The 17,780-nt window shown below is 24.7% G+C and overlaps 1 protein-coding gene across 1 annotated transcript in view; it reads left to right on the top strand.

Moving 5' to 3' along the window:
• Window positions 1-4,001: 4,001 nt before the first annotated feature.
• The window catches only part of LOC129961899 (KICSTOR complex protein SZT2-like), a 138,000-nt gene continuing 124,221 nt past the window's right edge, over window positions 4,002-17,780 (top strand). Inside the window, exons 1-9 of the mRNA XM_056075527.1 lie at window positions 4,002-4,124; window positions 5,619-5,756; window positions 6,748-6,930; window positions 9,466-9,543; window positions 10,841-10,933; window positions 11,851-11,988; window positions 14,090-14,246; window positions 16,688-16,908; window positions 17,547-17,683. Of these exons, the coding sequence (XP_055931502.1) occupies window positions 4,092-4,124; window positions 5,619-5,756; window positions 6,748-6,930; window positions 9,466-9,543; window positions 10,841-10,933; window positions 11,851-11,988; window positions 14,090-14,246; window positions 16,688-16,908; window positions 17,547-17,683 (1,178 nt within the window). The 5' untranslated portion in view covers window positions 4,002-4,091. The remainder of the gene's footprint in view (window positions 4,125-5,618; window positions 5,757-6,747; window positions 6,931-9,465; window positions 9,544-10,840; window positions 10,934-11,850; window positions 11,989-14,089; window positions 14,247-16,687; window positions 16,909-17,546; window positions 17,684-17,780) is intronic.

The following is a 17,780-nucleotide window of genomic DNA, read 5'->3' on the forward strand; positions in this document are numbered from 1 at the left end:
TCGAACAAGTGTTCAATCATGCAGAGGGAAAGTCCCTTATCCATTGATGCACTTTCCAGGAATAGACCTTCCACAAACAGTTGTGACGGGTGGCGGGACCTATTGATCACAAGCAGAGAGCTTCCTATTTCACACACAGTCAGATCCGAGCTCTCTTTATCCCATCGCATGATAACGACTATTACTGGAAGCTATAAGTGGCTTGTTCCATTGTACGAAAACTAATTTTCTTTCGCAATCAAGTCATATTTATTCTGGGGAAATATGACAAACAATCAATATTTATTCTGGGGGAAAACTCTATCTGAAAAAGAGGATCAATATCTTCCATGTAAATAGGTAATTACTAAACACATGTGGAGACTTGAATATGTTTTTTTCTGCACTGCTCTTTCTGATATTTGTAGTTTTATTCTGTTATCGGCTTCTTGCATCTTTGAAAGCTTTAGTTTTAAATAAAAAAATTGTAATCAGAATTATTTTATTTTATTGTTCACCAAATTTTAAATTGATAAATTTTCAAGAATTTCTATTGAAAACTACTGGCGAATATATTTGATTCACTACTCTTAATTGTGATTATTGTAGATTTCAATTCAAAATGCTCTCAAAATATAATTTAGCTGATTTAATGTAAAATACAAAGCTAAAATGAAAGATCGCTGGAGACTATACGATGTAGGAAATGGTGAAATTCAGTTTTAAAAAAGTCGTATTTCAGAGCAATGCATAAATATATTACGTCATCCATCCTTAAAAATTAGATTTAAAACAGACATTTTAGAAAAAAAAAAAGTTTATATTTTTTCAAAATACTTTTTAAAGGATAAAAAAGGCCTATAAAAGGAATATAAAATTAGTTATGCTTAGAATAATCCATTCATCTAATGATTCTTTCTAATTGTATAGAAGAAATGAATGGTTTCATTTACAAAGAACTATGAAATCACATCCATAAATGTATGTATTTTGTGTGAGAAATATTTACACGATAACATTTTTTCAAAATATATTTAACAAAAAAGAATATAAGACCTCTTTGTTGTATAATACGTGAAAAATAATCAACTTAAAAAAATCTTTTTATTTTAATAATAGAAAATTAATCATTCTCAGATTAATGTACCATGAAACCTCATGATAAACACTAACAATGCTTCGTTATCAAAAACAGCAAAAATGAGATAGAATTATCATAAACTGTAATTACAAATTCAAGTAAAATGAATTTCAAGTTTCCTTAATATTGATATTTATAACTTGAAATACTGAAAAATGTATTGAAAAAAAGTATTTTATTCATAATACTTAAAAATTTATACATGACCAATCATTCTTACGTGAATGTACCAAAAAGACATGGAAGGAGTCAGTCGATTTCAATTTTATGTACGGTATTAATGTAAAATCTTAAAGTCGGCAATAGGCAAATATGTTGTAAGTGGAAAATGAATACAAAGAGTCACAGATTCCCTTCAATCTACAACCGCAAATGAACAACTCCCCATATTGATATTACGCTATCAAAACTTAGCGACCTGAGCCGACATCTCTGAAAGAAAAGAAGGGGTATCGGCTGATCCCCGTCCCTCCAGGGAGAGGGAAGGAAATCCCAGAAGCACAAAACATTCTTCTCTTAAGGCCTTATCACACGGGCAAATACCGTCTACACTTTCGTGGGCAATTTTCCGTTTTTACCCGCAGGCAACCGGTCAAGCAAGTTTTCCGTCATCGTGAGCTTTTTCAAACCTGCTTGAAAATGTAGACGATAGCGACGGAAAGATTGTTTGCAAACGAAATTCAACCAATCGTGCGTGGCTTTGGTACTGACGTAGTTGCCAAGAATGGCGCGATTGGCGCCAATATGAAACTAATTTGTAAACACATTTCCAAAATGTTCTATGGTCGTGTGATAAAAAAATGGGTTTTGATCGACTTTATTCATCAAAAACCTCCTATTTGGAATCCACTGAATATTCATTATTAAAGACAAATGCTACACGAAGAAATTCGTACAATAATTAAGACGAAGAGATATTGACACCCTTAGATAGTCATTAAAACTAAGAAAATTTATTTTCAGAATTAAAAAAATTATTAATGTTTATGTGAACTGTCTTCTTTTTGTGAACTGTATTTGATCAGATTAAATCTTTAATTTTTTTTTAAAATAATGGTATAATTTTTGAATTTCTAAAATATGTAATTAACATCTTCCATACAGTTGAAAAATTATTTAATTCTTTGCTGTTGTGAAAGTTAATAAGGATCAATTAATTTTCTTACCTCTGAAATATTGTTCAGCACATTATATAGTACATTTAAGGGAACTGGAGAATATGAATAATTCTGTTATTGTTTAATGCTTTGATTAATAAATAATAGTGAAGTTTTTATTTTTAAAATTAATCGCACATCCAACTCACAAAATCGCTTTTTTAGCATATTTCTGTGTTCAATTTGATTTTCACAATTTAATCTGTGAAATAACACTATAGATACATTATGCAATTATTAGATTTTTTTTTGTACGTAAACCTGTCATTATTACTGAAAAATTAACAAAATTGATGAAACAGCAATATATCCCAGGATATAATGTATGGAATGTATGAACAGGAATCCCACTAACGAAATGTGTAAACTACAGATATTCACCAAACAGAAAAAGCGAATAAAGAGCGATAAATTAGCCATAAAGTACACCTGTGTTTTAGGTTTACCATACAGCAAATTCCCACATGACGTCACTACACACATTTTTCCGTGCGCGTTTGCCCACGAAAGTGCAGACGGTATTTGGCCGTGTGATAAGGCCTTTATGTCCTGAGGGTCCCATCCCATTAATGTGAATAAAGGGAAAAGGAGAAATCTGTGAATGGGTTGAAAAGTGAACGGACCGGTTATTCTTGGAATTATCGTATTATTGAATTGCATATCACTGAAATTTATCGGATCCGTTTAATGGTAGCTACCTTCACTTTCCGATATTCGCATTTGACAATGCACTATCCCATAAAGATAATTTGTAGTTGCATGTGACATGACTTTCTGATTGTATATATTCTGTTCACTGCTGGGGCCATCTATTGGTAGTTTATAGAACTAATGTAAGCATTTTAAAGAAATGATATATATTTTTAATTCAACTTTTTCAGAAAATGGTTTACTCCAATAAATAAATTAAATATAAAGTTTTGAAAAAATCAAATTAAAAAAGTAAGCTGAAATAGATAAATTAATTCAATCACACGTTATTTAAATTAGTAAATTAAGTATTAATTACAATTAATAAATTTTATATTCAATACTAATTAATAACTTTTAATCAATAATATGATTGAAATAACAGATATTTGGAACAAATATTTAAAAATAACAAAAGCAAAAGTATTTGTTATTAAAAAAATCGTGGATTATGCATCGCTACTAGTGATTTTAACTCTTTTTATTTAAATCAAAATTCCTTCAATAAATATTGAAAAATTCATATAAATAAATAAATAAAAATTTAAATTGCATTATTTTTTTATTTAATTAGTTTGACTGTGAATCCTTTTCAATTGTTAAACAAAATATTAGAGAAATCATTTTTCAGAATTTTGAATAATTATTGCTTTTAAGGGTGATAATGATAACTTTTGAAAATCTGTCTGAATGAACTTATTCATCATTATTCTGCCTACTTTTATTACGATAAGCATTTACGGCCCTTTTTGTTTATCTCGTTAATTGCATTTCGTAATAACTTCAGTATTTCATATGCTAGCCTTCGAATAACGACCGTTAGAAGTATTGATGATTTATATATAAAGTCTTATAATATTGGCATACATTTAGTGAATCTCTATATTTTTTGCAACTTGCTTTTATATTTTATTGTTTCTGTAAAAGAATTTTTAACAATTGCATTTGATAAATGTCCTTCGATGTAGTTCTAGTTTCAGATTCTAGAAAAATGTATGTGACCGTACCTGTTAAAGTAAATAAACATTGGACATGTGAAAAATTTTGGATTCTTTTTTTTAGTTGTCAACGGAGTGTTTATGGTTAATAGGTGAGAAAATATAGATTCTTTAGAATATGAAAATATGTCGTCCAAGGAATCTTCAGAAGTTTGGGAGGTATAATAAGATTCTTTACAATACTAAATGTAATTTCTTGTGCCGAAAACTTAAGTTTTCTCATCTATTTACGCAATGTATTAATAGTCGAAAGTTCCTTTTCTGTTATCTTTGAATTTCTAGAATTTCTAATCAGCGTCTTTGTTTCAATTAATTACTTTATGATTTCCAGTATTTTTAACGGTTATTCTTAATTCACTTAAAACATCGTCAGTTTATCTTATTTGACAATATTTTTATTAAATAAATTAAATTTATTTGTCCTTTTTTTGCCGCAAATGTTTTAATATTTTACGTTAGTTTTATCATATATCTAAGAAAATATCTTTCTTAATAAATTCAGGATTTTTGTATGACAACAATTCGTAATTTCTCTCTTTCCTTTTTGGATAATATTTTTTTCAACCTCCCATCGTCCTCTCTTTCTTTCTGGTATTAGTATATATTTTGAAATGCAGTTTGCTTATATTTTGAATTGTTATAATTTTTTTAAATTCCGCAATTTTGTCAATCACATTTTCATTTTACATGTAAAGCAGAGAAATAGTAGTTAATTATCATAAAACCTTAAAATTTTATTTTGTCAGAGACAACCTTAGAATTTTATTGATGATGCTGTTTATAATAAAAAGAATTTTTCATTTCCATGCATATGAAATATTTGTATATATATACTCTACATTTATATAAAGTATTTTATAAAGTTGCCTATTTCTGTTTAACTCATATTTAGCTTTGTCTCAATAGTATAAAGCTAGAAGTGTATATTCCTGTAATGAAATTTATTAGTTTTAAAGAAATAAGTTTGATAACATAAGTTATTTTTTTCTTCTTGTTAATTATTGAAAGAGCAATAATTTTATAATATTTCCATGTCAAACATTATTTTAAATTTAAAATATTTGTAGTAATGTACAGTATTATAGTTAATGATTTAGTACTTTGTATTAAAATTAATGGTAAACTTTTAATCTTATTGTAATAATAAAAATTCACTTGTCTTAAAAAATTAAAAAAAAAAAAGAAAAAAAAAAGAAGAAGAACAACAACTGTTTACTTACTTTTATTTATAAGAAATCAAAATAAACTGAAAATTAAATATACATCGTGAAAAATATATTTATTTTTACTTTTAACAAATATATCTTAGAAATTATAGCCATGGAAGAAACTGTGAATAGTAAAATATGTATATATTTTAATTGTTCATATTATTTTACTCATTATGTTTAGTAAGAGTAATTCTTTGATATTATAAAAACTTTTTGGATAGAGCATGTGACATTTATTAATAAATCTTTATTTGATACTAATTCTGTTACTTAAATGCTAAGTTTTGTTAAGATATTATCATTTTATTCACTTTATTTTGTATTATTCATTAAATGTATATTTATACAAATATATATTTTTTTATTGTCTGTACTTGAAGAATTTTAGAAACTTATATAAATATTTCTGTATAAATTTTTAAAAAAGAAAATTATATTTTAGATGGAGATTCCTTCCTTGGAAGCCAAAGAAGTATATGTTGTTATGCAAAATAACTATCGTATTTCTAGAAACATAAGAGCTCAATGGTACTTTAAAAATTTAAATAAAATTCTTGCATTTAAATGGAAGAGTTCTCAGGTAATAAGTATTTCTATCATTTTTAAAACCTGTGAAATTTTTATATATAATTTGAAGTGACATTTTTTTATATAAATAATAATCGTCAAGCTATTGTGCTGTATATTTGGTCACTAAAGAATTTAAGAACATTTAATGCTATTGAAGAAATTTGTTTTAAGATAAATATAAACCTTAAATTTTTATGTATTAAGATTGAAAGTTTTTATAGTGTGACTTGCATATTTCTTCAAATTTTTATGCTTTAAAATATGGTTGGATTTTTATTCAGTACTAAACTCTATTAATAAATTTGTTTTTAGATATTATTTCTGTTTTATAGCAATTCAAACAAACCAATTCAGCGATTTGTTCTTTAGAATTAATTCTTCTAAGAATTTTGAAATAAAGTTTTTATAAGGTGTATGAAAGTCATATTTAAGAATATAAGTAAAAACTAACCTAAAGGAAAGGAAGCATCAAAGTATTTCATCAAATTTGATAAAATCAATCTGAGAAAAGGTTCTTATTCTTTGTGCTGAGGACTATAGGTATTAACAAAAAAAAAAAAAAAAAAAAAAAAAAAAAAACAGAATTTGATAATATACTTTTTGCCACTTAATAACAGTGTATTATCTAATTGCTTCTAATTTTTTTCATTTGCTTTATATAAATGGGCAAGATAATAATCTTGGGAGCAAGAAGAAAAAAGAGAAAGTCATTTGAATCATTTTTTATATTAAATGAATTTCTTCTAAAGTAAAATGGAAAATAAGTTCATGTCTTCTCAACTGAAAAAAAAAAAAAGTGTTTGAAATGTGTATTTAATTCTTAAAGCTAATTTAAGCCCTTATTTCATGAAAAGCAAAATGCAACTGTAAATTCTGGGTTTTCTGCAATTGCAAGAGATGTCAGCCTAACCAATTCCGTGGTTATAAAAGTTTTTCTGTATTCTGTGTGTTCTAAAAAATGTGGCTTTTGAATGATAATAATTATTATTATTCTCTATTAGGATGAATGTTCAGAAGAAATTGAAATAATTTCAGCAATTCCAAAACTCACAGATAAGTTTGCTGTCGATCCTGAAACAAATACATCTACTATAAAAATTGTTTCGGATACCAAAATTCATTTCCTGTCTACTCAATATCGACTTACATTTTGTTTAGATTTAAGTAACTCAGTATCTACTGTGGTATGTATTTCCTTGAATATATTAAAATTTTTAATAGTTAAATTTAATTATATATTTCTTGGAAAATTTTTGCTGCTTTAGTAATTTAAATTTAAAAAGAAGTTATATATATATATATATTTATATATATATATATACTTTATGTTATAAGCTACATGGGATTTCTCAATTTTCTCTATATTTTACTTAAGTGAAGAATCATTTGGTACGTTTTGAATATATTATTTAGTAGGCCTGTGTATGTTCTTTATATTATGAAACTAATCTTAGTATCAAAGGATAAGGGAGAAGATTTCATTTGTTATTTACTCTCATTATTTTAAACATGTTGAATTTATAATATAAGTTATTATGACATGTTAAATTTATATATATTTTTATAAGTCTATTTTATACTTTATGTATGTGGAATCAAAATTGTGTCATGCTATTCATCATTGGCAACCAAATGGTTTGACATAGTTATTGGTTATATAAAATTTCAATTGAAATCTTATATAATTTATTATATAAAATTTCTAATACAATGTTACTTTATACATGCAGTATTGTCTTAATGGCTTTCTCAGCAAATTATTTATAAACTTTGAATTTTAAAAGTTATGCTATTCTGCTATCTTAGAAACATTATACTTATGTTCATAGTTTTATGCACTTCTCTAATTTTTTGTCATTTCATCTGAAATTTGTAGATTAATTTTGAAATGATTTTTCTTAAAATAAAACCGATTTAGTAAATTTGCTTGCTCAATTAAAGCACATTCATAAAACATATAAGTACAATTCGAAGAATCATTCAGTATTTAAGCTTTTATATACTGCAGAATATATTTCAGGACTTAAGTAATATATCAGAAGATTACTTCATAAAAATTTCTGTGTTTCAAAATAATAATAATTGCTTGATAATAAATAAGCATATCACAAGGTAAAGTAGCAATAATATAAAAGCATTTAAAAATATGTGAACTTAAAAAAAAAAAATTTCCTCTTCGTTTCTTTCTGAAGATAAATATTAACTGTAGTTGCTGCAGTATTAATAAAATCATTGAACAGAAACTTGTTATGAAAAATTAAACTACTTTTTCAGATCTTGATCATCAATAATGGAAGGATAAAAAAGGAAAAAAAATGATATAGTAGATGCATCAATGGAAACTAGTTACACTTTTAGTATAAAAATTGAAGATATTAAAAAATATTTAAATGTAGGCATAAAATATTTATAGCAATTAAGTTGGTATTGAAAAACTTTTTTTAAAATTTTAAAATTGCATACTTTGTTTAATATTTTTAGTAGTTATTAAACAAAACCCAAAATTTTGCTTAATTTTTTTAATAATTTAAATTAAAAAATAAATAAATAAATGCTTTGAAGTGCACATTTTCACCCTCCAAATTATATATGAGACAAGTTTCGTAGCTTTAGATTAGACTATATGGTCTGAAGAGTGCTAGCACGCATACAGACACATTCCCCTTTCTTATTATTAGAGAGAAAAAAAAAAAGAATTTAATTAAAACTGAATAATAATATTAAAAAAATATGTATAAAATTTAATTATTGTCATGCTTTGATTTTTTTTAAAAAATTCCATATATGTATATATATGTACACATACACACACCAGTGTATAAGTGTTTAATTGTCCATTATAAATATAAGCTGTAAAACAATTTTTAAATTTCTGAATATTTTATTTTGAGCATTCAGTTTTTTAAAGTTTTTAACTTTTCTGTTCAAATGGTCAAAAGCATAATTTTTTATAGTAATCTGACAGAACAAAATTTCATAAAAGTTAATTGTTTTGTGATTAAAAATTTAAAATATAAAATTGTTAAAATGAAAACTATGTTTTATCAATTATTGCAGTTTGAAAAAAATAATTTGAAAGTTTTTTTTTTTTTTTTTTAAATCTTTTACCCTTTTATTTTGTAATAGAGATTATGAAAAATAAAATATAGCAATTTTATTTCCAATTTAGGAGCCATGATTTGCAGTATTCTTTCAATATAATTTATAAGTTAATACTTGCAAGGATGGAAAAGAATGCAGAAATTTCATTCAGAATGAGATAGTTAAAAATTGTCTCTATTTCCATATGATAAAAGCAATAAATGAGTTGTTATATTGTAAAAATACCCACAAAATGCATACAGTACATGCACATTTTTTAGGGGGTATTTCTTACCTTTAGCTTTATGTTAATTGAATGCTTTTGATACTCATATAATATGATAAGCAGTATTATTTTAAATTTTCAATTCTTTAATTTCAAAGAATAAACTTACTTTCAACATCAAAAAAAGTTGAATTGCAGGAAAAGAAAAATACAATACAGATGTATTAAAGCATTTTTTAAAATTATTATTTAGATTAGCTATAGTTGTTTTGTTCATATTATTTGTATGTCATAGAACTTGATATATTCTAAATCATAGTTATTGAAACATTTGTATCATTCTGTGTAAAAATGTGTGTTTTTTTTAATAATTTAGAATGAGAATTGAATGAATAAATTTAAAATTTTATAGGACATTCAGCATGATGATATTTTATATGAAGAGGTATTTTTATCATTAGAACAGAGTCTTACAAGTGTCAGTCAACCAGTAAGTACATATATCTGATTTGTATTAATATTGTCTGTGCACATTTTTATAATTTAATTATGAAGTACTTATAATTAATGTCAGATTTTAATGATTGTTTACTTAATTTTTTTCATAAAATTATTGTTTAAATTAATCAATTTTTTTTAAAAATTATTATTTAAAATGTTATTGTTTCTTTTTAAAAATTTGACTTATTTGATTCTTACTTAATTTCTAATATTAATATCCTATAATTTAGTTTTTAATGCAAATTTAAATATTTCAAGAACCTTACTAGAAATTAACTTGCATTTTTTGCATTTAGGGTTTTCTTAGAAAACATTTTCAAATATGTGTTGCAAAAAGAATTCACTTCATTTCTTTATGTTTCCAAAATGCTAAATTTGTTTAATGATCATCTGTATCTTAAAATACATGCAGAAGTACAGGGTTTTGATATTTATCACGAGTATTTGGCAAATATAATTTTTTTTTCAACCATGTCTTTGATGTGATAATAATCTCATTTCCTTTGAATAACAAAAACTAAAGAGGTCTATTTCTCTAAATTTCCCATTCTATTTCAAAATAGCTATTGATTAAATTATGCTTCATTAAATCATTGTAAATATTTACAAAAGAAACACAATTACAATTCTCTTAAAGAGAAATAGACGGAAATAGGTTTTGTATATAATAAATAATACTGACTGGTACTTTTATAAAAACAAAAAGATTATTTTAAAATTGATTTGAAAATTTACTTTTTAATGTTCATTCTTAATTAAAATTAAGGAAGAGACAATGTGAATTTAATATATGAAAAGTAATTTTATATATTGGGAATCATCTGTTATAAAATTAATAATAACATCTGGATGTTACTATTAACTTCTGAATAAATAATGGTTCTTTTAGTACATAATTATACTGGACATAACAGGAAATTTCCCTTGTTATTAAATATTTAACTTCTTTGTGTATTTAATTAAGTGTTAAAACTGTATAATGTTCTGAAAAATTCTTCTTTAAAATTTTTTTTCTGCTTAAAATGTTATACCCTTATCTACCTACCTAAAATTATCTTTGATAAGTTTATATAATCTTTTATATTCATGTTCTCTTATTTTATTGCTTAATGCTATCATTAACTTTTAAAGTAGACATGGACTGTTATTTGATGTGTTTTCCCTTTTTGTCTTTAAGAAATGCTATTGTGACTATTCTTTTGAGAATCACTTTCTATAAATATATAAATTTAAACATAAGATAAAGAATTTATGCATATTTATAATAATATTTTTCTTTTGATTAGTTTGTTGTTCCTGGTAGTAATTACTGGTTTTCTCCTCAAATTAATATTACAGTAATTGCTCACATTCCTAACTGCTCTACTTCAGTTCCACAGGTAATTTCTTTTTTATTTTAATGTATCTGTTTTCTAAATTAATAATATTAAGTTGTGGTATTTAAGTAATTAGTTTGGCAAATTAAGGAATTTTTAGTAGATTTGGATAAAATTCATTTCGATAACATTGCATCGAATTATTTCATAGAAATTAATGCTAATTTAGAAATGTTTAATAAATAGGAGTACTGGTATTAGATGAAACTGTTATGCTTTTATCAAAGATATTCTTTGTGTGTTTTTTTTTTTTTTTCAAACAAAGAGTACAATCTTTTATTATTGCTGTAATTGTAAGATTTGTTTTATGATTTTCTCAGCTTCTGCTGAATTCTCATTTGTATGGTATGATTTACTTTTTAACATATTGGAAGGTTTTTTTGAAAGATTTATGATTATATATTTTGTTTCATTATTTGAATTCACAAGATTAAAATCTCTTAATCAAATGACTTTTTAAAAAAATAAAATTCAGTGTTATTTAATAGTGTTTAATTTCAGTGTTCAATTTATATAAACAAGTGATATTTCATGTTATTACATAAAACAGAGCTGATTCTTTTAAAAAACTGGTTCTGTTCTGTTGAAAGCAGTTTTTCAACTCATTTTCTTTTGGTATAAAATGGATAGATAAACAGTAAAGAAGATAAATAAAAAAAAAAAACAAATAATAAAACATTTAATATATTAGTCCAGGAATTTTATTCAAAACAATTTATGTTGTGTTGATTTTATTAACCTTTTCTTTTACAAATATTTAAAAATATGAAATAAGGGCTCAGTAAAATTTTCTGTAAAAATTTGAATTATTTTAATAGTTTAAGAATTTCTGATATTAAGAATTTAGGAAAAGAATTTTATTTCAATAGCTATAATTATTGTGACAGTAATTATGCTGTTTTTTTCTTGTTATTCTATAGGCTCTAATACAGGGTTGGATTTTGACCCCAACAAATGTGGCAACTTTGTTGGCTTACCTTCGTAGCAAATTAGAGAAAATGTGCAACTTAGTAGAACGAGTTTCTTCTGTTGTTTCTGATGAGCAAATACAATTTATGGTAAATTACTAAAATCCATTTTCTTAATTTATTATACATGCATAACATGAAAAAGTATACAAATATACATTTAGGGATTAATAAAATAAAAGAAAAAAGAAAGAAAATTGTGAAAACCTGTAAATATGTATATAAATTGTACTCCTTTAACCAGATGCATGAATGTGCTGGGTTTAAAATATACACATTCAAGTCTGTAGCATAAGGGATGTTAGGTATATATTTTGAATTGTCGTAATTATAATTGAGCTATAAATACCTATATTTTATAGAAAGTATTTGGCTAAACAAACCATCATTTTGTAAGCAAATCACTTACACCATGGTAAGCTGATTTATACAGAAAATGGGGTTTAAATTCATATTTTTACTACCAAAAGTGGGATTTCAGACTAAATTTATAAGATAAAATGGGCATAAAAAATCTAAAAAACCAAAATCAATAGAAAGTTTACCTTAGGTTTAAGGGACATTAAAATGCAGAAATGTCTGTAAAAGTTACATTTTACTTTTCCAATGTTTACAATTTTTTTCTATAAAGCTGTGCACATTTGATTTATGCAGTTTTTTTTTAAAATCAATTGTAGTTTATAGATCATTTAAACTCCAGAAATATGAATAATGATTTTGATATAAGAAACTTTATAACACTGCACATCTGTCATCAACAGAGGTATTTAGATTGTTGTGTTCAATTATAAGCAATATTGTCTTGAACATGGTACTATGTCTGAAGAAAAATGTTGTAAATATGCTTTTTAAACTAAATTATGAAAAAAAAAAAAGTTGCAATAATAGACTTTGAATTGTAAAGTAACAAGGAAATGTTTAAATGTCAACTATTTATAATGTCTGTTTTAAAATACTTGTTACATTTTTTCTATCTTTTAATACACTATTTGATTTTTTACTGAACAGTCTTAGGTCCCACTTTTGCACCTGGTGATAAAATGTGTATATTTTTTTTCCTCTAAAAAAGTTCCCCATTCTGAATAATGTTGCATTTGGCATGATATGGCTTAGCATTTGGTCCAGAAATATCTTTATTATTGAGCTCTAAACACTTATCTTTTATGATTTCCTGCACATAATTCAAATAATTATTTTTGATCTAATACCAATAGTTGAATGCTTATTCTTAATCTATTCCAATAATAGATTTTTTTTCATCTTTTCTGTAAAAAAAAAAAAAAAAAAAAAAAAATCCTATGCTATATTTTGACTAATGGAATTGTAAATTTCACTGTTGTCATTCTGAAAACTCATAAATCTATTACTATCTTTGAAATAAGAATTAATATTTTCTGTTTTTTCTCTTACCTAATTTGAATATAATACTTATAAACTTTAATCTAATTTCTAATAAAATCATTTTTTAAAAATTTGCATGTTGCTAGTGATTTTTACATAAATATATATTTAAATGCATCATTTTTTTTACTGCAGCCATGTAAGTACAAGGATATAATAACGTGACATTAGTAGTTTTGTAATAGATATTTAAAAGCCAGTTTAGAAGTATAATGATTTATTAACAAATTATTTAAACAATTAGATTATAATCAGTATATAATTAATTGCTCATAATTATTACTTTTTTTTACAATTTTAGTTTATAATTAATTATATCCAATTAAAATAAAAAAATCATTGAAATTTTTTCTATAAATTATGAAATTTTGTAGGTTTTACAATTTTGTGATTATGAAATTTTTATGGTTTAAGGAAGTTTAAAGTAATGTAGTCTTTTTAAGTATTTTAAAATCTTATTGTTATCAAAAAATGCTACTCATTAAATTAATATATGGAATAAATTTTGTTTTTAATATTTATCAATTACATAACTTGTTTTAATACAACTTCTGAATACATAACTTACGTTCAATACGTAACTTCTATACATAAGGCAACTATGATTACTATATTTTCCTCTACTTTTCTTATTTTAAGTAAGCACTAAATTATGAAAAAAAAAATTATTTTAATAGATTTGCACTGGTTTTTATATTCAGCATAGATACAAAATTTATATTGACTTCAGAAACATTTTTACTTGCATTCTTAATTCATTAATGAGTATATAATTTATGATTTCTTATAGATGTCTCGTGATGCAGCTGGAGCCATGCTGGATAGCACCATAGAAGGAAATAAAATGATCAAAAAAGTTCTTGATTTATCAGCTGACATTAGTACTTTAAAATTAATTAGATATGGTATACTAGCTCTTCAGTTGTTACCTGAAAATAGTAGTGCAGGTATACATTTTTTATCTTATATTTTCAAATTTTTCCTTTAAAACTTTTTTTCTATTGACCATGCATGCATATATATATATATATATATATATATATATATATATATATATATAATTTAATAAACGGGTGGAGATATATTGATGACCTACTTTTGATTAACTTCGACAATACTAATATTATTACTAATTGCTATCCAAAAGATTTAATTCTAAAAGATACAAATATAAATCAACTTGAGGCTACCTTTCTAGATTTAAAAATCGAAATTGCTAATGATAAAACAATAGTTGGTATATACGATAAAAGGGATGATTTCAACTTTAAAATAACAAAACTATGTAACTACCATTGCAATCTAAACTCTAAAATTTTCAAAAATCTTATTTTCTCACAAGTTAACAGGATCAAAAGGGTTTGCAATAATAAAAATTCTTATATTGAAGCATCAAATATCCTCCTTAAAAATTTAATTAAAAATGATTTTCCTAGAAATTACTGTAATGTCAATTTTTTAATTAAACAAGGTATGGTTTGGGATTAATCTTTTGGCTTAAATAAAAATAGAAATTTACTTGCATATTGGATCACTCAATAGATGGCGCTGGGTGCCTACCTCTGTTTACATAATTTACCGTTAACTTTCAAAAACAGGAAATCACAATCGATTGTTTAAAGTTTCGTTCACTGTTGGATGGTATGTCTTGGCCTTTTCGTTTTTAATTTTAATTTTAATGCTGTTTTTGTTTTTATTGTTATTGTTTTTATTGTATTTTTACTTTGTGGTTTTTTTCTAATTTGTTATTTTGTATTTCCTTTCTGTTAAAATGGTATATCTCTTGAGCATAATTTCGGGGGATTTTCGGGTCACGAGGAATCATTGTTAGACTTAATGTCTGTATGTCCTCACAGAAAAAATCCCTTTATTTGAATCCCTGCCTGAGGGTGACCCTTGAAAAAGTCTTCAGGCCGGATTCTTTTTTAATATTTTTTAATAATTTTTTTGGTTTAATTTTTATTTGGTTTTTGTTTTTCCTATTAACTTGATTCTAATACTTTTGTATATATATATATATATATATATATATATATATATATATATATATATATATATATATATATATATATATATATATATATTAATTATAGCTGTCACAATATATTTGATGAAAGAGAACCAGTAATAAATTGTGAATTTTTGGCATTATTACTATTATCTATCAATGCATTGTTTTGATATAATTACTTTTTGCTTCTAGATTTATCTTTTCTTTTGCTATATTCTATAAAATCAAAACTTCTTTCATGGATTTTAGATTAATGAAAGATTTTAAAAGTGCACTCAGTAGTTTCAGTTTTATTAAATGGATTTTTGTGTCAAAACTATTTAAAGAGCATCAAAGTCAGGCACTGAGGTTGCCATTTTTTGAATATTGCTGATGGTTCTATGTTAGGAAAGAGCCAAGTAAAATCGATAATGTTCGAATAAAGCATAAGGATTGAATTAAATCCATTAGAGTATGATTGAAATAAAATGTGTAACAAGAGGAAATCTCTACTATAGGCAGAATGGTTTTCATGAACAAGTAGAAAATTCAATCTGTACATAAGCAATTTACTATCACACACGCAAAAACATTTTTGTAAATTGCTTTGATGTTTTACTTAAAAAAAAAAAAAAATCTCATAGGATTTAATTATTAGTTATTGGTGCTGTATCTTTTTATTAAAAAATATGTTATTTTTTCTTTTTACTATGAAGTCATTGAAAGTTAATGTTTAATGTATGGTAGTTTGCATAAAAATGTACCCTGTCGTTCTATCTTTATTTATCAGGTATTCTCATTTATTAAACAATGACAGTCATTGTTAAGACACATTACTGAGATTCCACCATACAGTTTATGTGTTTTGAAATTTGAAATAGTTAAATTCTAATGAATTTCTGCTCAAATCAAGTTGTTATGTGACATAATTTTTTTTCTTGGTAGAATTAAAGGAATAGATATAACACAATATCCTTTATAATGCATATTCCTTTTATGCCTTATTTTGATATAATTTAAATAAAAATAATGATTGATGGTTGTCATTGAATTGAGCTGTAGGGAGATATTGTCGCAGTCAGTCTTAGTTTATTGGTACTTCCTGAATCGAATGAAATAAAAACAATTATTCATAACATTATTCTAAGATGCTTATAAATATTCTCTTTATATATTAATTCAAGTACTTTTACTCTATTCAAAAATACATCTATATTTTATTATAAAAAATTATTTATTGTGAAATCTCTAGTGCCTAAGAATTGAGAAAATGCACATTAATTTTGTCAGACAGCTATTTATTTATTGCAATAGATGCATGAAAGCTAGTGAGGCTATTATCTATTTATCTTTTGCATATTAATACATCTTTTATACTATATTTGTAATTTTTTCTAGGAATTGTTGTTATAACTGATGGCATATTGAATTTTCCAACATGCAAGAGCTTAGACTCCATACTGACTCAACTACGTAATAGCACTATATCCTGTTCTTTTATTCAGTTAGGGAGCTCTTTTCATCCTTTTTCATGTTTTGGCAGAGTGCCTTATAAAGAATTAATGGAATTCTTCGCTACAGCTACTTGCGGAGCCTACTTTCCATCTCGTAAAAATGTAGTAAGTAGATTTGAGATGTGCTCTTGAAATTTAATACTAGTTTCAATGATTTAAAAATTTCAAGGTTTAGAAAAAAATTTAAACTTTTCATTTATTTCCAAGAATAAGTAATTAATAATATTTATATTTAAAGCAAGATAATTTTATGTATTATTTGTTATGATTTTGTTCAGTTTTATTAAAAGTCAATAAATGAATCAAGTTTCAAAATAATAACTACCAAGAAATCCACATTTTTGGTTTTTATATTAAAGAAATATGAAAATAATTTTTGAATATTGATTTTGTTATTTGGTTTATTGACCCACAGCCATTTTTGAACTATGCCAAACATTAGATCTAATATCATACCAGTTGTAAAATATATATGCTAATTAATATATAAAAGTATGTGACTCAAATACTACAAAGCAAATTCCAATGAGGCAACAATGACTGCATGAAATTCAATTATTACAGAACTTAAAAAGAGCAAAAATGAGTAAAAAATGAGAGGAAAATGAAAAAATGCCAAATATTCTATTACTGATATATATATATATATATATATATATATATATATATAGTAGAATGTAGTGCTTATAAGGTTTTTAAAATGCAGACTTGCAAGGCTTTTATTTATTTATTTTCATATTTAGGGTGAAAGATTAAATTCCACTGAAATGAATTGTTATCACAGAGCTTTGTTACTGTGGAATTTTCAAAAAACAAGCACCTCCTGCTTTTTGGAAGCATATGAGCCCTCTACAGTTACTGGAAACTATTGGCATGTGGAGTAAGTTATTCCTTTTTTTTTTCCCATAATATTTTTGAATCTGATAAATTTTCTTTCTAGACAAGAATATATATATATATATATATATATATATATA

Source organism: Argiope bruennichi, chromosome 2, assembly GCF_947563725.1.
Source record: "Argiope bruennichi chromosome 2, qqArgBrue1.1, whole genome shotgun sequence".
NCBI lineage: Eukaryota > Metazoa > Arthropoda > Arachnida > Araneae > Araneidae > Argiope > Argiope bruennichi.